Source organism: Phragmites australis, chromosome 1, assembly GCF_958298935.1.
Source record: "Phragmites australis chromosome 1, lpPhrAust1.1, whole genome shotgun sequence".
Taxonomy (NCBI): Eukaryota; Viridiplantae; Streptophyta; class Magnoliopsida; order Poales; family Poaceae; genus Phragmites; species Phragmites australis.
Genome location: NC_084921.1, coordinates 3,440,048 through 3,463,996, shown reverse-complemented (window position 1 = coordinate 3,463,996; position 23,949 = coordinate 3,440,048). Strand labels below are relative to the sequence as shown.

The following is a 23,949-nucleotide window of genomic DNA, read 5'->3' as shown; positions in this document are numbered from 1 at the left end:
AGGAGACATGATTCACATATCTGATTCACAGACTGAACAAACAAGACAATAAATTTATCGTAGATTCATGCACTATTTTCCTTGAGGGGAATAGCTTGCACCGTTGCTACCACTGGATCCGGGCCACCATCCTGCAACTGTCGATCCCGATTGAGGTGGCGGCGCCGGCATGAAAGTGCATCTAGCCTCTATGTGTGGTTTTGAGTTTGTTAGTAGGTTGTTCCATAGGTGATGCATGGATGAGAGATATGCATGAGCTCTAGGTAAATGGGAAGAATGAAAATGCATCGAGATGAATGAGCTCTAGGTGATACTCGGGTAAGTGATGACAATGCCTATGGACTAACAACCTTATTGAGAATTGCTATTAGGTTATTACATAGGAGATGCATAAATGATGAATCATGGATTCTTTGAGAAATACCATGAGTTCAAAGAATTGCATCAAAAGTCATTGAGATTTTAGTGATGCTCATAAGAAGAAGAAGAAGCTCAATAAGATTGGCAATAAGCTTGAAGGCTAAGTTACTTGTGGAGATCAAATAACTAAAGGTATGATATTATCAATAGAGTTTTATGGACTAACCCGTGTGCTATGTGTTTAAGAATGAGTGGGGTTAGGTTCTATATGAAGATTGATAATATGCATGAAGGCTAATAAGTTACTTGTGGAGATCAAGTAATTTAAGGTATAAATATTGTCATTTAGGTTTTATGGACTAACCCATGTGCTTTGTGCTTGAGAGTGAGTTGAGGTTAGCATCCATAAGAAGGTATAAGTAGAATTGAAATCATATATGTCAAGAGTGAAGAACAAGAGTGGACTCCATATTTGATAAAGTGAATTCCTTGAAGATGTTGAATACAAAATGGTTTCTATGGCAAGACGGTGAAGGGCAAGCAAGACTCGGCTGCGATGGACCATCCGGTGGTGAAGGGCAAGCAAATGGCTTGCGCCAAAGGACTAAGGTGGTGGTGAAGAGCAAGCGAAGGCTTTGCGCTGATGGACCGTGCGAGGCCATGGAAAGCTATGGATGATTCACATCAATCATATGAAGAATCAAGAAGAGATGGAGTGAAGAATATATGAAAGTTGGCAACCCTCAAGGTTTGAAAGAAAGAAGCGGTATTTGAAAGTTTTCAAATGCTCAAAGTGATTCAAACGAGTTTTATATTTGAATTTGAGTATAGGTATGCCACACTATTAAGAGGGGTGCAATGTGAGCTAATTGTCATGTCCCAGTGCTCAAGAGTTTCTAACCAAACCTAAGTGAGAGTTCTTTTTAGAAATTCCAGAGCGGAAAGTGTGGAAGTATCCAAATTAGGTTTCGGAGTATTCCTAATTTGATATCATGTGTTTTAGGTCATGAATTTAGTTGGGATGTGTAGCCCTCTGAATAAGCTTTCCATAGAGTCCAAAATAGTCGAAATCGGACTCCAGAATCAAAGTTATCGCCGTTTTCAGAAGTAAGCTGTGTTTAACCCGGATACTCCAGTGTAGGCCGGATACTCTAGGTTGTCCGGAGTCTCCGGGTGAGGCTCCGCCAGAGAGTCTCGGTTTGGGCTGTTTTAGTTGACCCGGATACTCCGGTGTACCCCGGAGACTCCTGGTAAGACCAGAAAAGTTGAGTAACTGTTAGTTTTTTAAGTGGGGCTATTTATAGCCCCTCACCCTCATCCTTTGTGCTGCTGCAAGGGGCACAAAAGAACACATTTCTAGAGCCAAAAGAACTTCTCTTACTCCATTCTAGTATGTGATTTGAGAAGAAAAGTGAGTTGGGTTGAGAAATTGGAAGATTGAGTGCAAGTGAGCCAAATCCATTATTGAGCACTCGAGTTCATCGGTAAGAAGTTCGATTGCGTTTGTTACTCTTGGAGGTGAAGCCTCCTAGCCGGCTACGTGTTGCCCGGTGAGCTGCCGCGCGTGTGGTGAGCCGCGGTAAAGTTTGTGAGGATCGATCTCGCCTCTGAAAGGGAAGAGATAAAGCTAGTGGATCGAGAAAAACGGTTGAAAGAGACCCGGCTCGTTGGAGCTTCTTCAATGGAGATGTAGGATTCATGGTGGTGAATCCGAACTTCGGGAAACAAATCTTTGTGTCTCTTGTTCCTTTATTTTTAAGTTCTTGTTCAAATCTTTGCACATATTGCTCGATCTACTTGTTTGTGTGTATTTGAGTGTAGATTCTACGTGAATCTATTTGGAATCATCTCTTGGAACACACGACATCACTTGGTTTGAGCTAGAACTCTTTAGACATTCTTTATATTCAGTTTTGGGCTCAGTTCTGTACAGAACCTGAAGAATCCGGACTTTACCGGAGATTTCGGACATGTACAACCCGGAGTATCAGGACTACCCTGGATACTCTGAATGAACAGTGATTTCAGGCATGTGAACAGTGCTTTCAGCCCTTTTCAATTTAAGTTTTATTGCACATCTCTCGCTAGATTAGAGTAATTCTTGTCACCCTAGGATTGTAACTTTCACACTTATTTAGGGTGATTATGCACTAGTTGAGCCTAGCATATTTATGTTTTTCTCTTGTGAAAAATCCATTAGTTTATATTCCGCTGCAAGTTTAGGCCAACGGTAAAAGGGGACGAATTTTTGCAAAAACGCCTATTCACCCCGCTCTAGGCGATATCATTGTCCTTTCATAGCAGCGCTGGAGCAGCAGGCAAGGATGAGGTCCGGACGGTGGAGCCGCTCTTCTTCTCCCGATGAGCCATCCAAATAGCAGACAGAGGGGACGGTGCGCCTCCGCCTGGCCACTTGCGGTGTGTCGGCGGTTGGAATGGAAGGGGATGGGGAGGCAGAGGGGAAAAGGAGGGATGGAAGGGGAGATGGAGGGATGGAAGGGGAGGCGCGGGGACGGGTGCACGGAATCAAAGAGAACGCGTGAGAATGAAATCAATCCACCCCAACACAGTGTCAATCGGTTTCCAACAACTTGGAAATGGTGCACAGATGATTTCATCTAGATGAAACCTCTTTACTCTATATCTTCATAAAATCTTTGCCATGTCATCAAATTTGCTTATGTGGCACCCCATTTAATGAAAATGAAACTCCCATTGAGAGTAGTCTTACTCAAGAAACAATCGTCTTCTCTCTTCATTAATCCTCCTCCATGTCATCAGAAATCTTAGGTATGATAAGGCTTATAACTGATGTCATAGCTTTGTACGTGTCCTAAGGCGTGTTTTTCTTCCCCGTGCATGGAATTTTAAGTGATGTGGATGAGAGGGGAAGAGATAGGGAAACATTGTCTATTAATTAACAAACTATTGTATACATGGTTATCAATGTCGGTAGAATTGCATATGAATCCTTTAGACAACTGTTGTCTAAACCATTATACATGCCCTAAGGGACTTAGCTTTTTTAACCATTCAGGACTTGCTTAGCAGAGCTCCCAACCTGATCTCTGTCAAATAGCAGTTTTTAGTTTTTAGTTTCCTTAGTGAAATCTGTGAGAGTGATTCTCTAAAATGAACTACATATTGTGAGCTGAAAAAAGTAACTTTATCTAATTTACTTTCCATGTAGAATCACTTCATTCATAAAATCTATCCTAACGAATCATTTTCAAACACAAAATCAATTCTCTTATAGAATCACTCCCTTCAGAGAATTTGAATCAGAAAGAATTCTACCAAACAGGCTCTTAAACTGCAGGTTCCTATAACGATCATTGTAACCTCCTTGCTCTCAAAGCATTGAAGTTTTTTTTCGTATATATTCTTCAGCACCTGGACGAGACTATTTCATTACATAGTGAAACTGCAAAACGTCGGAAAAATCAGAGCTCCCCCCCCCCCCCACACCCCTGGTGACGCAGCGAGCCTTAACTCTATGTCAGAAAGAGCAATCGCGTGGCTCGTCCACGGCCGCTCGCATTCCTCGCGTTGGACTTGTTGCTGTACCTCACCGGTTATTACTAGCTCAGCGTCGACTTGTTGCCAGGCGCTGTGAACATGCGCACCGTCACGCTGTTACAGGACAGGCCAATTCCGGAGGCTCAGTGATTGGTGCATGTTACCTTGAAACAAATGTTCTCTGCTTATTAATGCTAAATCAGTGGGTCATCAGCCACAACTCACTAGACAAACGAATAGCCAGAAATTACCGATATATCTGTCAGCTCAATAGTTAGAATTCAACATTGCAAGGGAATTCCGTGGCACATGAGCAAAAGCCGAGGGTTAGAACTCAAAACTCAAGTGTGACGTGACCGAGCATCAATATCTCAATACAACGACTCAACAAGGATGTCATTAAGCTGCAAATGCGAAACAAAATTGCCAGCGCCAGGCTTCTGATAGGCTAACTAGTACAGTACCCACTATGGGTCTGTTAATAGTACCCCTAAGAACGACAACGATTTGGTTCAGATTTCAGAAGAGGTCTTCTAGTTCTGACCTTGGCCAATTATCCGATTAACTACGCCAACAGCGATAGTTCGTCCAGATGACCTTACAGATGCCCTGCCAAGATCTCGGCTCTTGGAGAATTCCTGAACACAGACCGCTCCATCTAGGGTAACCTGACAAAATTAGAACAGCATGAATAATAATGAAATGAACTGTGCAAATTTCACAAAATATATGATCCTAGGGTATGGAACTTTGTAAAAGAAAGCTGTTCACAATGATCCGTTTCATTGGTTACCTGTACAACAGCATTCTGCTTCGATTTAAGAAATCGAGGTGCCGATTTACTTGGCTTGCCAGTCTTGTCAAGCAATGCAATGATTTTTGTTATTGTTGCGGCCTCCTTCACATGATGTATGTGAAACTCCACCTAGGTCCACAACATTGTTATGATTACCCTAAGGAAAAGCTAATCAAGCAGGTTTTTAGTCATATTTTTACCTGAGAACCAACAAGAATAGGGGTGGCGATGTCCAGGACTAGAACCTTCAGCTCCATGTGGTTAGCTACAGCCACCGGGAAACCAGGTGTTCTTATGCTGCATGAGCTAGAGTCCCGCTATGGTTTTCACGGTCACCACTTGCCCACAGGGTAAAGCTAACACCTGCAACAAAAGAAAAAAAGCAAAGTGTCAGAAGAGAGAAAAATACGAGAAGCGTTATAGTTCACAACCATCCAATTGAACTGTCGAGCAAGAAGAAGGGGAAAGGTAATTTTTCCCAGAACAAAATATTAAACAACTTAGATGCAGCTACGTTTTCCCATCATGTTGTTACCGAAAGATCAAAGGTTGGCATTACACAGACAAGATCATGGTCTGAATAGACTAGAATCAACCTATCCTCATTGTCGTAACTGATCTCACATTCTCAATGTGATAGAGGAATAATTACAGCTGCTGCAGGGAAAAAATGTTTTCAAGGTTTTGAATAGCTCCAGTTTCCAATTTTCCAAAAGCTGTCCACTGCCCTGTTGACTGAGACTCGATAACATCACAGATTGGAAGAATGAGGGGCTTTGTGTGGACAGTTATCCCTGCCACCGGCCAAATCCCGTGAAGCCTCTTCTCGACCGTCCGATCTAAAATCAAAGGTCCAAATTAAACCTAAACATACCTCTTTAGCAGCCATTCAGAAACCGCCACATGTCATTCATAATCCTAGCCTGTGGCACATCATCGCTACCTCAGTCGTTGTGCCAACGTGTCTCGCCACATCATCAAAGCATTTACCCAGTCAGCCTAAATTGTTTTTAACTTGATAATTTTGCATTTAAGCCCCTAATTTTTTCTATATTTACCAAAAAGCATATATCCTTTTATGTTAGTCCCTAACCTTTCCTTTAATTACAAATAGGTCCCTCTATTTAAAAAAAGCTCTTTCTGTTTTATTCAAATAGGTTCTTTTCTTTTTTATATTTAACTCTAAACTTATTTTTAGCGTAACTTTCTCGTTATAGCTTCGATTTAGATGATTTTCATAGCTTCGATTTAGATGATTTTCATGCTCTCACATTTATAGCAGCGTGTACTATCTTTTAGTATTTTTTTTATAGATGTAAGCTATTGTTTGGTGTACTATTTTTAAATAGTTTTTTGTGTGCTTTCGGTGTGAATCGAGAGCAGACGAGGAGCAGTTCAAGAATCTTTAGGACCAAGTCTTTGAAGAGTTTGAGCAGCAAGTTGGAAGAGGAAAATGCCATTGAACATTCCTATCCCAGTTTTTCAAATGCGTTCTTTATTTCAAATATGCATACTATTAATTCTGAATTCTATTTACTTATAGTACCTTATTCCATATATCCCTTGTCGCCCTAGTGTTGATAATGGCTATGTTGGGTAGCTTATGCTTAGCCTTGCACAAGGGTATGGTTGGGTTTTTGGTTAAACATGACTAATGGTGTATGCAACTATGGGTTAAAAATTCTGGTAATTGTTGTAGTACCATGGAACATAGGGATGTTGAGCAGAATGTTAGATGAGGATGGTGCGGGAATGCACAGGTGTGTGGAAGCACTATGGTTGGTTGTGGTGTCTGCTCAGTATCCTAAGGACCGGTTCATGGAATGGATAACCTTGATTAACAGTTCAACCACAAGGTTTATATGGGTACGTCTTGACCAATTAATTATCAGATCCTCAACATAGTATAAGCCAATGGTGGTGTAGGAAGGAAAGAACGATTCTTTCTACAACTACAAGGTGCAAGAGGGGGCTTCTGGGTGGTGCGACGCCACTTTGACGGCTGTGAAATCTCAACGGGCTTAGTTGGGAGGATGTTTTGTAACAGCCTTGTAGTGAAACCTAACCGCACACCTCGGAAGTGTGTAAGTGCTGTGATGGCACAGGCATGCGGGAATCATGACTCTTGGTTAAAGTTGGATGACCTCTACAGAGTATAAAACTAATATATCAGTCATGCTCACGGTTAATAGTTGCATGATCCCTTCACATGATTAGTTGGTTTGGGTTTTGATTTTGGTTTGGTTGGTGGTTCATTATCTATGATGGGTAGCAGTTGGTGGTTGGTAACCTGTGATGGGTAGCATTTGGTGGTTGGTTACCTATGATGCGTAATAGTGGATGTTTCTTGGTTACCTGCGATGGGTATCAAGTTGGTTGGTTTGGGAGCCTCATGTGGATTTTAGGTGGTTGGGAAACCTATGTAGATGTTTCTAGAAGTGGAACATTAATGATGATTCACCTAGTTAAATAGGATGCTTTTATAACTCTTGTGTTAGCATAGTTGATATTTATGCAAATTGAACATGTTATAGCATGTTCCTTTATTCAAGCTTGCATGTCATTTATTTCTCACACTTGTGGAGTATGGTATGTAATCATACTTGCTATTTTTATATAAATGTACTTCAAAACGCTACTCAGACAATGAAGGATAACCAGACTACTTCACGGTCGAAGATGAAGACTGCTAGACTGGTGGACCCCCCGTCAATTGCATGTGGAAGATGGGAGTTTTGTTGTGTTTTGCTAGTGTGCTTTGATTAAGACCTTGAGATCCTTTCTATTTATTTAAGTTAAATATTGTAATAATGGTACTATGTGTGATACACTGATAAAGTCGTTGTATGTATGAAACTTGATCCTGACTTACATATAGTTTACATCTGACTTTTTTCCTGTATGAAAATGGGTCTGACAGAGGCGGTATTAGAGCCATGTCGACCGTAGGACGCGAGCCTAGCTAGAATGGTTGAATTTAAGGATTATTTTGGTCAAGAAAACTATTTTTCAAAACCCTGTCTTGGCTTTTCGATACTTTGCTTTGTTGTTTCTGTTTAAATTTTGTTACTAACTTCTTCATATCCCATTCAAAATTTTGTAGATGGCCCGCACCCATCAAACTGCACACAAGAGAACTGGTGGTCATCGCTCTGCTCAACTGTTGACCCCAACCCATGCTATGGCTTTCGCAAGACCACGGTCGCCCTGTGTTCCGCGTTGGACTTATGTCTACCACTCCGATGGACGTCGTATAGGGTGGTTCCCTACCATGCTTTGAGAGTATTTCATAGTCTAGGATGCGAGAAGGCACCTGAATATGTAGGCTTTAAAACTAAGTACGCCAATGCTCCTCCTGAGTGGAAAGTAGAAGTAAGGATCTACGATGTGCTACCAGAGTGTGGAGCCTACGAGGTGATGAGCATCCACCATGCCATCTCACCAAGAGCTACTTTCGAGGCTGGAATCCGTGACGCCACATGCTAAGCCCTTCTGGTCCTCTGCCACCACCACAGCGATGACCTGACCTAGTTCGTCCACCACCCTTAGCGTATCAGTGGATACACAACCATCATTGTTCTTCCCGTAATCGCAGAAGGCACTACCAAGCTTGGAGAGCAGACCACCTTGACTTTAGAGCTGAGTCATGAGTTAGACCGTACTGTCGAGGAGTTGCAGTACATCAGAGGCAAGCTAGCTCAGGCGCAGAGTGAGCTACGCAGTAAGAAACACCACCACCCTGAGTGTTGGGAATCTTCTTCTTCTGACTCTAAATCTGAGGTGCAGACTTTGCATTCTCCGCCCCGCCACCTAGCATGTCGCTTTCCAGCGTCAGCACCCTAAGGCATCTGCAGTCATTTGTTCGTTTAGGAGGTTACCCCTTTAGCGGTTATGAGTCATTAGAATCGTGTGCTAGTTAGTGAGTTGGTTGCATTTGGTGGTGTGCTATGTAATGATTTGGATCTTTGTCTGAGTGTATGATGTATTTTGAAAAGCTCCTTCATGAATGCATCCTTTTAATAATATTAATATATTAGTTAGTTAGTTTTGGAGTCTATCTCTGTTTATCTCTATCTGTTCTTGCTACCGTTGTTCTACCTTTTTCCTCATTTCCTAATCTTCTCGCATCTATGTCAGATGGTGAGCCAAAGGATTGCAAACCATGCTGGCCGCACCAATACCAACCCTGATGGCAATGCTAGTGATGGACAAGGAAATATCAATCCACCTCCACCTCCTCACCCTTCCCTTGAGCATCTTCTGGCAGTGCAAACCAAAATTTTATAAGGTGTGGCCCAGACAATAGCCCAAATGCAGCAGAATCCCTCCAGCGCTCCTGCACCACCACAGCAACTCAGAGATAAGCTTGGAGAGTTCGAAAGGACTAAGCCACCTACCTTCTCTTATGCTATTGAACCTATGGATGTTGATGATTGGCTCAAGGTCATCGAGAATAAGCTTCAAGTCGCTCAGTGCAATAACAAGGAGAAAGTCATGTTTGCTTCACACTAGCTGATGGGACCCGCCGTAGACTAGTGGGGTACCTACATCTCTGTTCACAAAAAACCTGACAGCATCAATTGGCAGAAGTTCAGGAATGCCTTCCGTGCCCATCATGTACCCTAAAAAGCTATCAAGAGAAAAAGAAAGAAATTTCTTGCGCTAAATTAAGGATGGATGACTACGAGTGAGTATGTTACTTGATTCACTCAGTTGTCCAGGTATGCACCAAAAGACGTGTATACTGATGAGAAGAAGCAAGATTGTTTCTTAGAAGGACTGAATGGTAGACTACAGTATTCTCTGGCTTCTCGTTATTTCAAGAACTTCCAAACCCTTGTAGATTGAGCTCTCATCTTGGAGCACAAGAGAAACAAGATTGAGCACAAGCGCAAGATAGATTGCCCAGGTCAGTCAAGTAGCAACACAAAGGTCGGTTATGACTCTTCCTATTATGCATCTATTAATTGTTCTGGTCACCAATACAATCAGTCCAGGACCCAGTCAACCGGTGAAGACTCCTCCAGGAATGCAGGACAGTACCAGTGCTCCAACTTTCAAGTGCCCCGCACTTCAAATCAGATCCCTCAAAGGAACAATAACACTGGCATCAACCCTTAAGTTTTCACCAAAGGAAAACCTTGTTTCCACAGTGAACTAGAGGGGCACTTTGCTTTTCAGTGTCCTCAGAAACGTCAAGGTCAACCACCCACCCAAGTTGCCAACCAGCAACAAAACCGTAATGGGAATCAGCCTCAGAGCCAAGTGAAGCAAAATGTTGGCAGTTGATAAAGCTCAGGATGCATCAGATATTGTGATCGGTATATTTCTTATCAACTCCAACCCCACTACAGTATTATTTGATTATGGACCATCATATTCTTTCATATCAACCAGGTATGTGGCAAGATACAATCTACATATATCTCTTATGAAGCATAGAATGATTGTTAGCTCCCTAGGTGGAGAAATGAAAGCAAGGCATGCATGCTCTAACCTTAGTATTAAAATAGGATGGGTAGAATTTTCGGCAAACGTTATCATTTTGGAATCTAAAGGGATATATGTCATTTTAGTGATGGATTGGTTAATCGAATTCAATGGAATCATCGATTGCGCAAGAAAAGTCATTCGTCTGACCTCTGAAGAAGGAAATGAAGTGGAATGCATTGTAGAAGTACCGGTAGCAGTCAAAGGAATAGTCAATCAAGCTGATGGAACCCCAATTAAGAGCATTCGAGTTGTATGCGAGTATCCAGATGTATTCCCAAAAGATTTTTCAGGTATGCCCCCTGACCGTGACATCGAGTTTGTTATAAAACTAGTACCTGGTACGACTCCTATATCTAAAAGGTTGTATAGAATGGCTGCAAATCAGTTAGTGAAACTTAAGGAATAATCGCAAGAGTTTTTAGACAAAGGTTATATTCGACCTAGTTCGTCACCATGGGGTGCACCAATGATTTTTGACCCCAGAAGGATGGTACTCAAAGAATGTGTGTAGATTATCGAGCCTTGAATGAAGTAACTATTAAGAATAAATGCCCACTTCCCAGGATTGAAGACTTATTTGATCAGCTTAGAGGAGCATGTGTGTTTTCCAATATTGATCTTCGCTTAAGGTATCATCAGTTGAAGATTAGAGCATTAGACATCCCTAAAACTGCTTTTATCACTCGTTATGGACTATATGAGTATACGGTTATGTCTTTCAGATTGACCAACGCCCCTTTCTACTTCATGTTTATAATGAACAAGGTATTCATGTAGTGCCTGGACAAGTTTGTAGTCGTCTTTATCAACAACATCCTAGTGTTCTCCAGGAATGAAGAGGAACATGTAGACCATCTGCGATTGGTTCTACAAAAGCTTAGGGACAATCAATTGTATGCTAAGTTAAGCAAATGTGAGTTTTGGCTAGATCAAGTTTCTTTTCCCGGTCATGTCATCTCCACTGGAGGAATAGCAGTTGATCCAAGTAAGGTGAAAAATGTGTTGAATTGGAAGCCTCCCCAGTATGTCTCTAAGATCCGTAGTTTCATTGGATTAGCATATTATTACCGTCGATTCATAGAAGGTTTCTCTAAGATTACAAAGCCCATCACAAAGTTACTTGAGAAGGGTAAAACATTTCAATGGACCCCTACTTGTGAGGTAAGTTTTGAAGAGTTGAAGAAAAAATTAACATCTGCGCCAGTATTAGTCATACCAGATACATAAAAGCCATTTTCCATCTATTATGATGCCTCTCATCAAGGATTGGGATGTGTTCTTATGCAGGAAGACCATGTTGTTACCTATGGATCAAGGCAACTGAGAAAGCATGAGCAAAATTACCCGACACATGATTTAGAGTTAGCCATTGTAGTACATGCACTCAAGATATAGATACACTACTTAATTGAAAAAAGGTGTGAGATGTATTCAGATCATAAGAGTTTGAAGTATATCTTTACTCAGCTTGATCTCAACCTCAGACAGTGTAGATGGTTAGAGCTTATCAAGGATTATGACTTGGAAATCAATTATCATCCTGGAAAGGAGGATGTAGTTGCCGATGCCTTAAGCAAAAAGATTCATCTCAGTAGGATGTCCGTGCAAGACAGACAACCCGAGTTATGCAAAGAGTTTGAAAAGCTTAATCTCAGATTAGTAAACAGTGCAGAAGCTGTGATAATGGAAGTTGATTCAATGGAACAAGATATCTGTAAAGGACAACTCGAGGATGAAAAGATTTTAGAAATCAAGCAACGGATTAAGGGAGGGTAAAGCCCCAGGTTTTACCGACGATAAGAATGGTACAATATGGTTTGAAAAGCGTATAGGTGTCCCAGATATCAAACCCACAAGGAGACTGTACTTTGAGAAGCGCATGAGTCCGCGTATTCTATTCACCCTGGAAGCACCAAGGTGTATTAAGATCTTAAAAATCGTTATTGATGGTATGGTATGAAGAGAGAGATTGCAGAGTATGTAGTAGTATGTGATATATGTCAGAGAGTCAAAGTCTAACATCAGAGACCCGTTGTATTGCTTCAACCTTTGAAAGTGCCAGAGTGGAAATGGGAAGAAATCAGTATGGATTTTATGGTTGGATTGCCTCGAACTGAATCTAGTTATGGTTCTATTTGGGTTTTAGTGGATCGATTGACAAAAATTGCTCATTTCATCCCGGTTAAGACCACATACACTGGACCAAGACTTGCCGACTTGTACATCGCCAGAATTATATGTTTGCATGGAGTACCCAAGAGGATAGTGTCTGATAGAGGAAGCCAATTCACCTCTAGGTTTTGGCAAAAGCTACATGAGATATTGGATATCCGTTAAACTTTAGTTCAGCATATCATTCACAGACCGATGATCAGACTAAGAGTAAATTAAAATTTGGAAGATATATTGAGAGCTTGTGCTTTGAAAAATAAGACTAGCTAGGATAAAAATCTTCCCTATACAAAATTCTCCTACAACAATAGCTATCAGGCTAGTTTGAATATGTCACCGTTTGAAGTTTTGTATGGAAGAAAATGCATAACGCCATTGTTCTAGAATGAGACCAGTGAAAGTCAAGTGTTTGGCCCTGAAATCCTGAGAGAAGCAGAAAGGCAAGTATAGTAGATCAGGGAAAATTTGAGAATAGCTCAATCACTACAAAAGAGTTATGCAGATCATCAACGTCGTGAGTTGATTTTTGAACTGGGTGACTTTGTATATCTCCGAGTTTCATCAATCAGAGGTTTCCATAGATTTAAAGTCAAAGGAAAACTTGTACCCAGGTTCATAGACCCTTTTAAGGTGCTGAAAAGACGAGGAGAAGTAGCGTATCAATTGGAGCTACCGCCTTAGTTAGCAGATGTTCATAATGTCTTCCACGTACCATAGTTGAAGAAATGCCTACGAGTTTTTGAAGAGCAAATGCCCCTAGAAGAACTAGAAGTTAGAGAGGATCTCACCTACATGGAGTATCATGTCAAGATTCTAGAGATGTCAGAGTGAGTTATCAGGAACAAAAGGATCCGTATGTGAAAGGTGTAGTGGAGTCACCAATCCGAAGAAGAAGTGACATGGGAAAGAGAATCAGATCTGAAAGTCAAGTTTCCACAGCTCCTCTCAAATCCTTCCAAATCTCGAGGGTGAGATTCATTCTAAGGGGTAGGTTTGTAAAACCCTAATTTTTTAACTTTTTAAAAATAGTAATAAAATATCTCTTCTTTAGACTTAGGGTATTCTTCTTCGTCTCAAAACCCTAAGTGGAAATATATTTTCTAAATTAAATAATTAATTTAGGTTATATTTATTTTTGTGTTGCATTCATGTTGACTAGTAGCATTAGGATTTTTTGTGTGGAATATTAAATTTTTGACAACGTCAAGACGTGTCGTTTGAATTTTGGAAAAAATTGAAAATACTTTCATAAAAGAAAATTCTCTTTTTCCTCCCCAAGCTAAATCTCCTTTCTTTTCTTTTCTTTTCTCTTTCCTTTTTCCCCTGTGGCCCATCTCTCCTCCTTTGGCCCAGCCTAATCGGCCTACACCCTTTTTCTTGCCTCGGCCATGCCCCAACCCAGCCTGCAACCATAGCCGCTCTCCCCTCTCGCCTGGGCCGCCCCGACCCATCTCCCACGTGCGCCTACCGCCCTAGACGAAAGCGCCACGCGTCGTTCCGTCTTCGCTCCAGGCTGCTGATGCGTGGGCCCAACGCTGGCCTTCGTCCCTGAGCAGGACTCCGCGCCACCCGACTCGGAAGCGAGGTACCGCCGCCACCCTTATCTGAGCCGAATCCCAAGACACCCGGCCTAATCTCAACTTCCCCACGTGTTCACTCCCACTATATAAGTTTGCACCCCTACCCTTCGATCTGTTTCCCCAAACTGAGCCACCCGGAAGCCCAACGAGGTCGCCAATGCTACATCGCCACCGAGCTCATTGCACGCCACTCTTGCCGCCTCCCCACCACATCTAAGACCAACTCTGGCTCCATGTGCTCGCAAGGAGCCGATTTCGATGCTCCTTGTTGCCTCTCTACCGCCAGAACGCTGTGGCTGACGAGGACCCAATGTCCTTCGCCACCCCTCTTGCCGCCAGTGCATCTTGCCACTTCCTGGAGCCACCCGACGCCCTAGGTGAGTTTGTTGTCCTCCCCTCTCTCTACTCCGCCGCTCGCCATCGCGTTCTGAGGCCAGCGACGAGGTTTGTGCACTTCTCTGGCGAAGCACCATCGTGCCTGACCTCAGCTCCGCCGTCTCCTCCCTACCGCCGACCAAATCCCGTGAAGCCTCTTCTCGACCGTCCAATCTAAAATCAAAGGTCTAGATTAGATCTAAACATACGTCTTCCATAGCCATTCAAAAAACCCCACGTGTCATTCATAATCCCAATCTACGCCATGTCATTGTCCACATCATTGCTACCTCAACCATTGTGCCAACGTGTATCACCACGTCGGCAGAGCATTTACCCAGTCAGCTTGAATTGTTTTTAATTCAGGAATAGTGGTAATTTTGCACTTAAGTCCTTGGACTTTTCTGTATTTACTAAAAAAAACCATATCTTTTTGCATTTAGTCCCTAAAATTTCCTTTAATTACAAATAGGTCCCTCTATTTTTACAAAAGGCCTCTATCTATTCTCTTTTATTCAAAATAGATCCTTTTCTTTTTCAAATTTAACCTTAAACTTGTTTTTAGCGTAACTTTCTCATTCTAGCTCCGATTTAGACGATCTTAATGCTCTCGCGTTTGTAACAGCGTGTACTATCTTTTAGTACTTTTCATAGATGTTAGCTACATGTTTGGTGTACTGTTCTTAGATAGTTTTGTTATGTATTTTTCAATGTGTATCGAGAGTAGACGAGGAGCCGTTCGAAAATCTCCAGGATCAAGTCTTTAAAAAGTCTGAGCAGTAGGTTGGAAGAGGCAAGTGTCCTTGAACATTTTGATCCCGGTTTTTCAAATGCATTCTTTATTTTAAATATTCATGTTGTTAATTCTGAATCTCATTTACTTACAGTACCATGTTTCATATATCACTTGTCGCCCTAGTGTTAATAGTGGTTATGCTGTGTAGCTTATGCTTAGCCTTGCACAAGAATATGGTTAGGTTGTTGGTTAAACATGACTAATGGTCTGTGCAACTATAAGTTGGAAATTCTCATAATTGTTGTAGCAACATGGAACATAGGGATGTTGAGTAGAAGGTTAGATGAGGATGATGAGAGAATGCAAAAGTGCGTGAAAGCACTATAGTTGGTGATAGTGTCTGCTCAGTATCCTAATGACCGGTTCGTGGAATGGGTAACCCCGATTAATAGTTCAACCATGAGTCTTATATGGATACGGCTTAACCAATCAATTAGCTGATCCTAACATAGTATAAGCCAATGATGGTGTAGGAAGGAAAGAGTGAGTCTTGCTGGAGCTACAAGGCACAAGCTCCGAAATGATCATGGTGGCAAGTAACCAGAAGAGAGGCTTGTAGTGGCTCAATTTCTGAAGTGATCATAGTGGCAAGTGGCCGAAAGAGAGGCTTGTAGTGAGACATTATCTTAGTAGCTTGGTGGCTCAATCTACTTGAGGCATTAGTGGCTCAAGGGCCATGATTAGAGCTCTAACGTGAACTAGGGATAGCATTTATATCGTCGATACTACATGATAAAAATCCTTATGCCGAGTTTGCTCTCTCTACCTTATTTACATTTTTGCATTTACATACTTGCAATTTATTTTTCTGTATAGGTTGTAAGCTCTTTTGATCGGTAGAGTAGGCATACTAGATAAACATAGAGCACATTTAGATAGAATTTGATATAAATTTATCTTATTTAGTTTTTTAGCCGAATAGATTCTGAGCGTCCTAATTCAATTATCCCCTCTCAGGATATCACCGATCTCTACAAACATTTTGATCAGGATCCAGTCAAACTTTTAACATTTTGATCGTCAATAACTTCTAAAATATTGAGTTCGGAAATATAGAAATTACACATATAGATTTATCTTAAAAATATTTTTATAATATTAATTTTATTAAATATTATAATTATATTATAATAAAAATAACGATAAAAGTTGTAAATTAAAGACCATAAAAAATAAAAAATGCTATGTATTTTTTTTTATCGGTGGAAGTATCACGCTTAACGCATCTCACTGCTATCACGTCACGGGCCATGTCTGGGGCCACATCCCAAATTTCTGAGCACATTAGTGCTGGGTATTGTTCTTGGCACGTAAGGCTCCTTGGAACAGAATGAGTGGTGTGGATTTTTTTTTTTCGATGATTCAATCTGTATAGGAAAGTTTCCTATGAAAGCTTTTGGAACAGAAGGATGTTACCGAATAAATCCTTTGAAATTCCTATAAAATGGGATATTACTAAGGAATTTTGGAGAAAACTAACTCGGGGTTTTTTTTTTCCCATTGTCTTAGATTTCCAGTATTTTTCAAGTGTTGTATCCAAACGTTATTTTTCATACTCATGCGTTCTAAATTCTCATAGGATTCTGAGTGGCTAGTCACTTCAATTCTACGATTTTCCTGTTTTAGCATTTTAAAAAATCATGCGTACCATATAGCTCTAAATTTGCTTCTGGCGTAATGCCGATTATGGGCTTGTGGCTTGTACTCCATTCAATCATAAATACTTGATATTTTGATCCAGATCCGGTCAAACATCATCAATAGTTTCTAAAATATTTAGTTTGAAAATATATAAATCATATGTATAGATTTATCTTGAAAAATACTTTCATAATATTATATTTTTATTAGATATTATAATTATATTCAATTAAAAAATAGTGATTAAAGTTACACATCGAAAATAAAAAAATAAAAAAATATTATGTATTTTTGACTGGAGGAGTAGCTATCTGCGCATGTGCTTATTTGTGAACCTAGCACCACATGTGAGGGTGAGGCCATCCAGATCATCATGCATGGTCACACGATTCGGGTCAAGGAAGCTGCACAGAATTTGCATGTACCCAGCGAACACGAGATGCATCATCAGATCACTCTCCACTAAAAAAACTCAATCACTCTAAAAAAAACTCAAGTGTTTCACCAAAAGACACGTTGATTCAGTTGCTTTCTATGAAGTTTGTGAGCCAAAAGGAAGGTATCAGACATGTACCGATAGATTGTTCGGTGGCAAAATATTTTTGGAGTTATACAAATGAGCTTATAGGGGTGAAACTATCCTGAGCTCTCTGGCATGGCTCAGAATTTGTTGTTTAAAGAGGTATATGCTCGAAGAGAGAAGTTGTCATCATCTTATATGGAATGTGGACATTGTGGATAGCAAGAAACAATAAAAGGCTTGGCAAGGTAATGATATCTATGACACATGCAATATACTGGGTTCGAGATACGACATTTGATCTCTGAAAAATACTCCATCATACGAGTATTGAAAGGCCGAGACCTCGTCAACTCGTGTGGGAGAAGCCTCCCACAGGGTGAATCAAATGCAACACTGATGGTGTGTTCTATGAGAACTCTATTGGTGTGACGGGTTGAGTGCTCCGAGATGAGTCCGGAGACTTTTATGACGTAACTGTTGTTTGATATGCGAATACATTTAGTGCCTTAGCTATAGCGGTGATGGCTTGCAGAGATGATTTGTTGTTCGCTATCTGGAGAGAGGTAACGAAGGTGTTCATGGATACAAGTATCAAAATAGTCACTGACCTTAGGAACAACTCTCAACAACAGAGGTTCAAGATTTCATTAATCCTCGAAGATATCAAAGTAGCAGGAAGGTTTTGAATTTTCCTATTTCTTATTCTAATTGTGCTTGTAACAAGGATGCACATTGGTGCGCAAATGAAATGTCATATATTAGGGTTAGTGGTGAGTGGCTTACTTTAGCACCGCTAACGGTACAAGAGTGCTTGCTTTCATATTGTAATGATACTAAAAAGTAGTAAATGAAGCTTCTTGATTAAAAAAATGCATCATTAGATTTAGATGCCATTGATGTTCAACTTAGCGCTTTGTTCAATATCTAACTATAGGTATATACGTATAATGAGTATACTATATACGGATAGGGTATACTATGTGCATACTTAACAATTCTAGATATTATGGAACCGAATCTGCAATACCTGATACACCCGAAATTCAGAATGTGTATATTAAGAAGGCCTCAATTGTTTATCCAACTTGAGAAAACTAGTATCCAAGGTAGATCTATCTACTTATACTACAAAGAAAAGAACTTCCTATCGACTACGGCTAGATAGGAGGTGATATATCACCCTTATATAAGGCGGGGACCCAGACCCTCGGGGGACTTCTTTCTTTTGGCTTGACTATTGGAGTCAGGCATCAGGACCTTAGCACAAGAGGAACTCGATGACTTTAGCCCTAGGTTAGACTAGATCGATCTACTCTTTGTAATAGGTTAGTCACATTACCTATACTTAAGTGAATATATACATATAATCATCTACACAGGACGTAGCGTATTACTCCAACCGGAGACCAAACCTGTATATACCACGTGTGTCTCGCTTCATATTAGATCTTTGATCCACAAAGGTAACCCCATTCACTACGTGAAAAAAAGATCAAAAATGACAAGTCATAATCGTAATGGGTGACGGAAACCGCACACGTCACCACGAACGCGTCACTAATAACCAGTCATAAGTGACTGGTAAGGATCTATTAATAGGTCATAACTATGACCCGTCACTTATTACAAGTCATAAGTGACAGGTCACAATTGTAACTCATCACTTATGACTGACGAACGTTTTTCCTGTTTGTTGACAAAAAAAAATTCAAAAAATATTTTTTTTCACCTAAGCCATCCGTAGGGCCATCACCACTCGCAACATGTCACTTACGATTTTTCATACTATTTTAATACTTTGCATTCCAATATAATCGAACCCGCAACCTAGTCTTGCGCGTGTAGCGCCCTTACCACCTCACCCTCATGTGCATTCTGAAGGAAGCCAGAGATGTTATCATTTTAAATTTTTTACCGAAAGTCACCGGTGATAGGTCACCGTTACGACCCATCACCAATGACTGATTTTTATTTTGACAAATAAAATATGTGACTTAGAGTGTTTTTAGTAAAAAAAAAATAGTATAACTTTTGCATACGGATTCCGATTCCAACATTTTTTTACTCTACAAACATCTACAGAAAAAGTTACATCCATTCCTCACCGACTTTGTCGGGTTCAAAGAATTTTTTGAGGCAAAAAAATGACTTAGAAGATTGAGCTCTTGACCCTGGAAGTTTTTGCACTATTTTTGGAACGCGCGTTTATATCCATAGCCGCCAGCCCTTACATCAAACTTGAGCAAAATTATACAATTCCTATTCTAATGTTATTGAGGTGAGAAAAAATAAGAGAAAAAAAAATAGCCTACTATACATATATATATGAGTATATGTACATGCACTTTTGCATAGAGAAAATGCTATGTATATATATGTTGTGTATATGTATCTATATAAACCTAAGTAAGTCATTAGTAACGGGTTACAATTTGACTCGTCACTAATAACTGGTTAGGATGACCCGTTATTGATAAATTAGTTATTAGTGATGGGTCAAGTTATGACCCGTCACTAATGATTGGTTAGGATGACCCATCACTTATGAGTTATAATAGGTAACGGGTCACAACTACAACCCGTTACCTATAATCCATCACTTTTATCATTAATGGCAGGTCATGTTATGATCTGTCAGTTATTTATATCTTCTTTATATATTTTTTACATAATGATTATTTTTAAATGTATTGTCAGAAACAAGTGACATGTTATAATTATGATCCATCATTTTTATCATCAATAACGGATCACAACTTATGATAAATCATAAGTGACGGATCACAAATATTGACCCGTCATTTTTATCATCAATAACGGATCATATTATGATATATCACTTATTTTATAACTTCTTTATCTATTTTAACATAATGATTATTTCTAAATATATTGCCAGAAATAAATCCTGGACACGCTTCCAGCCAGATCGACTCTCGTGCTTGTGTTATTTCTCTGTTCCTCATGCGTTCTTAATGCATGTTGGGTCTAGGTCAGGCCGCCCGGCTCGGCCCAGGGGCCCAGCTTCAACATAGGCGGCAGGTCACCTCGCGTCCTGGCTCACTTGGAAGGCTGGTGCAGGACCGAGCAGCTTCTGGATGCGGTACGGCGGTACCCTCCTCCTCCTCCGCTCATTTTCTGACGGTGGAGTGAAATGACCTTTATTTCATTCTTAAGACTTCAACAAAGACTTCAAAGCTCTTGCCGTATCCTTATGCATGTACGAAATGCTGTTTTTCTTTCTGCGCCAACTCCAACAACTTCAAACGTTTTTTGCCGTGCGCTACAGGGATGAAGGCTCCGGCAGATAGCGGTATTTTTCAGCACTCGGATGTCAGCCTCTATCACTATTCCGTGTGTATACATGTGGGTCCGAGAAAAAGAGAAGAGGAATAGAATGTAGAAAATAGGATGTCTGTTGGAGATGAAAAAAATATAGGAGATTGTAATAGTAATAGGGGAGACTGTAATAGTGTTATAGGGCGTAGATTTTTAGAGTTTCTGTTTAAGATGATCTTAATACGTTGGATCTTAATTGATAGATATGATTGATGTTACAATGATTCTACAGTATTCTATAAACAAAAATATTGTTACAGTACCTTTGCTACCATGTTTAACGTTAAGTTATTGTTTATCATCTGACGAATTACTGTGATCCGCTCCGCTCGCCCAGGTGCTCCTCTGGCCTCTGCTGCAGTGCAGAGAGACGGCGGCGTCGGACGCTGGTCGTGGGCCAATACCAATCTCAGTCCGGTGGTGTTTCCTTTGACCGGCTCGCTCGACACACGCACCGGCTGAGGACAACTAACTGCAGACTTGGATCTCTTTCCCAGGTCAGATAAATTTTCAAATGGCGCATTTGGATCAACAATCTCCATCCAATTCTGAATTGTTTTATTCTCTTCATCTCTAGAACAGAACGAGATAAATCGCTTGGCCTTTCTTCTAGAACAGAGGGGAGTAAACGTTGAACAAGTTATAGAAGTAAGCTACGAAATTGAATTGTCTTTTCTTTTTGTTGCACTGGCCTTGTTTGGATCCACGCCGCCAGTTTAGAACGTTCGACTAGTTTCACTTGGAGAAGAAGCAGGGGCGGACCAGGAGGAGAGGGTCAGAGGCACAGGCGCCCGCTGAATCTAAGTAACGGACATTTCCGTGTGCTAACATTTTGAGCTCTAAGCTACTCTCAATATTCCATCTTGACTTATTTATTAGACAATAAATGATCATAATACCTAGCATTTTTTAATCATGTGGCAATGAGTTAAAGAAGAGAGATGCAGCTAGGAAAAAAAAATGCTACGCACAATACCCAACTTAAGAATGCATTGTGATGCTCAATATCCATCTTCATATGTTGCATTAAACAAACAAATAAATGAGTGACAATAGAAAATTAAATATAGACACATATTTTAAGATGTGGAAGAAACTTTGTATTAAAGAGATAATTTCTACATCAATAACTTTATGATGTGGAAAAATATATACATTTCTCTAAGACATTTGCATTAGGAGTTGGCCAAATGCGTGTGAGACATTTTTCCAAATGCGTGTGAGACATTTTTAATGGGATTAGCAACTGCACACGTGTTTATACACATAGAATCAATCTAGAATATAGTAATCCAAAGAAGTAAAAGAATATAGCAAAACAAAATAGGGATTTATATTCATGAAATTTATAGTATGATTATGTAATTTCAGGAGAGAGGAGGGGAACATATAGTCCAGAGTTGGTTGTCCGTACCAATTCGAAGTAGGCGAAGTGCAGGAGGTGTCACACCCCTTGGAGAAACCCAGCGATGTAGTGCGGGAGGTGGTACACTCTCTGGAGAAACCCAACGGTAAATGTATGGAAGACAAACATTGTGCGTATAAATATTGTGCGTCTAGCTATGAAAGTCAAATAATGAGGTATTGAATGTAGTTTTGGAATATATGAAAAGCAAATATTAAACGTCTAGATATGAAAGTCAAATAATAAGGGATTAAATATATTTTTGAAGGAGAAACGAGGTCTAACTTTGCACGGTAATTGTTTGATCAATTCGGGTGGATGATGGAGATCGATTGGATATGTCACAACTCGTGCATTTTATAGGACTAGAAACTGCACACATGTTTCACACATCTGAAATCAATCCAAGATATATGTAATACCCTAACTCATTAGTATTTCTGATTTCATCCCGTGTGGATCAAGTATTCCATTATAGTGGGTTTAGTATCACCTTGGTAGCTTATAAACTTTCGCGCTTCAAACATAGCATGTCTAGGTTAACTCTTTTACTTGAAGCGAGGATAAAAGTGCAAAAGATGTGCTATACGTATGCTGGATTGTCCCACAGGTGGGATGGGTTGTAAGCGAATTTTGAAAGCAAAGTGTTACAATATATCAATCTGAAGAAATAAAATATATAGCATAAGAGAGGTTTGTATATACGAAATTCATAACATGATTATGTAATTTTAGGAGAAAGGAGAATGACAAGTATCTGGTAAGAGGGTGGAGGGAATTGTATTATCCAGAGTTGGCTGTCTATAGCAATATTGTGAGGATGATCAAGATGGTGACCGATTTTATGAGGGGGTAAAAATTATCGTATAGTACCTATCAACGATTGGTGAACAGTCAATCTTACAAATTTGTAGAAAATATAGGAGATACTTCGTATAGACAAATCAAAGAACACACAAAGGAGTTTTTATGTAAGTTCAGGTCTCCCTTTGGATAATAGTTATACGTCATGTTTGTATTTTATTGATCTCTGAGACTGTTATAAGGGTGTGTGTAGCTAGTCTAGATGGATCTAAAACTAGTTGGACGACTTTCTTACGTGTAGTCGGGGGAGATGCTAATACAGATCTAATTGCAAATGATATGGTGGAGGTAGAACTTCCACATGCTTCAATAACGTGTGGTGGCTTCTATGAGCTGGTTGTCTCTCGTATTAATTTGAGGGTCAATATGCTCCGTATATATAGAGGATGTCATACGACCCCTAGACTCTATATATCTTAGGTATCTAAAGGCGGTTTCATTTGTTCGGGGATTCACTTTTCAAAGATAAAGATATGTCCGAAAAATGGCGAAAAACTCTGAGGTATTCGGATACGGTAGTTCTATACTACTCATTGTCAATAGTTTAGTGTAAAGATAGCGTGACAAATGACCTCTGTGGTAGACGGCAGTAGGGGCGACGTGCGAGCAGTGGCACACACTCTCCAGAAAGTCGATGATATAAACGAAGTATGGAAGACGGCGTACCCTCCGGAGAAACCTAACATTGAATGCATATAAGATAAATATTAGATGTTTATGTATGAAAGATAAATTATAGAAGATTAAATATATATTTAGAACATATGAAAGATAAATATTAGATGTCTAAGTATGAAAAATAAATAATAGGAGATTAAATATATTTTTGAAAAAATATAATTTAAATTTGCACGGTGATCATTTGATCAATTAAGATGAACAATAGAGATCAATCAGAACTGACCTAACTCGTATATTTTATAAAAATATAGATATAGATACAGTACCGTAGGGAGAAGTAGTATAAAAAGGGTTTATACGATATTTCCAAATCCAACCCATATCCAAACGCCGCCTGTGGTTTCCAAAGTTTGAACGCTAGGCAGTTAGCCATCCATCACTGTCGCCACCAACCTAGGATGTATG

At 40.1% G+C, this 23,949-nt stretch overlaps 1 protein-coding gene across 1 annotated transcript; it reads right to left on the bottom strand.

Annotated features, from left to right (window-relative positions):
• Window positions 1-4,213: 4,213 nt before the first annotated feature.
• On the bottom strand, window positions 4,214-23,932 carry LOC133919759 (uncharacterized). Its single transcript, XM_062364294.1, has 4 exons — window positions 23,811-23,932; window positions 23,436-23,542; window positions 22,009-22,089; window positions 4,214-4,547 (listed from the first exon to the last, which is right to left on the bottom strand). The coding sequence occupies exons 1-4, from the start codon at window positions 23,915-23,917 to the stop codon at window positions 4,441-4,443; spliced, it is 402 nt and encodes a 133-aa protein (XP_062220278.1). The 5' UTR covers window positions 23,918-23,932; the 3' UTR covers window positions 4,214-4,440.
• Window positions 23,933-23,949: the final 17 nt, after the last annotated feature.

Bases quoted from the DNA above. Each gene is read 5' to 3' on its own strand.
- LOC133919759 (XM_062364294.1), bottom strand. From the start codon at position 23,917: ATGGCTAACTGCCTAGCGTTCAAACTTTGGAAACCACAGGCGGCGTTT. The intron at 23,543-23,810 runs GTACTGTATCTA...ATTCAATGTTAG, and splicing joins TTATACTACTTCTCCCTACG to GTTTCTCCGGAGGGTACGCC. The intron at 4,548-22,008 runs GTACGGACAACC...TAATTTTGTCAG, and splicing joins ACTTCGCCTACTTCGAATTG to GTTACCCTAGATGGAGCGGT.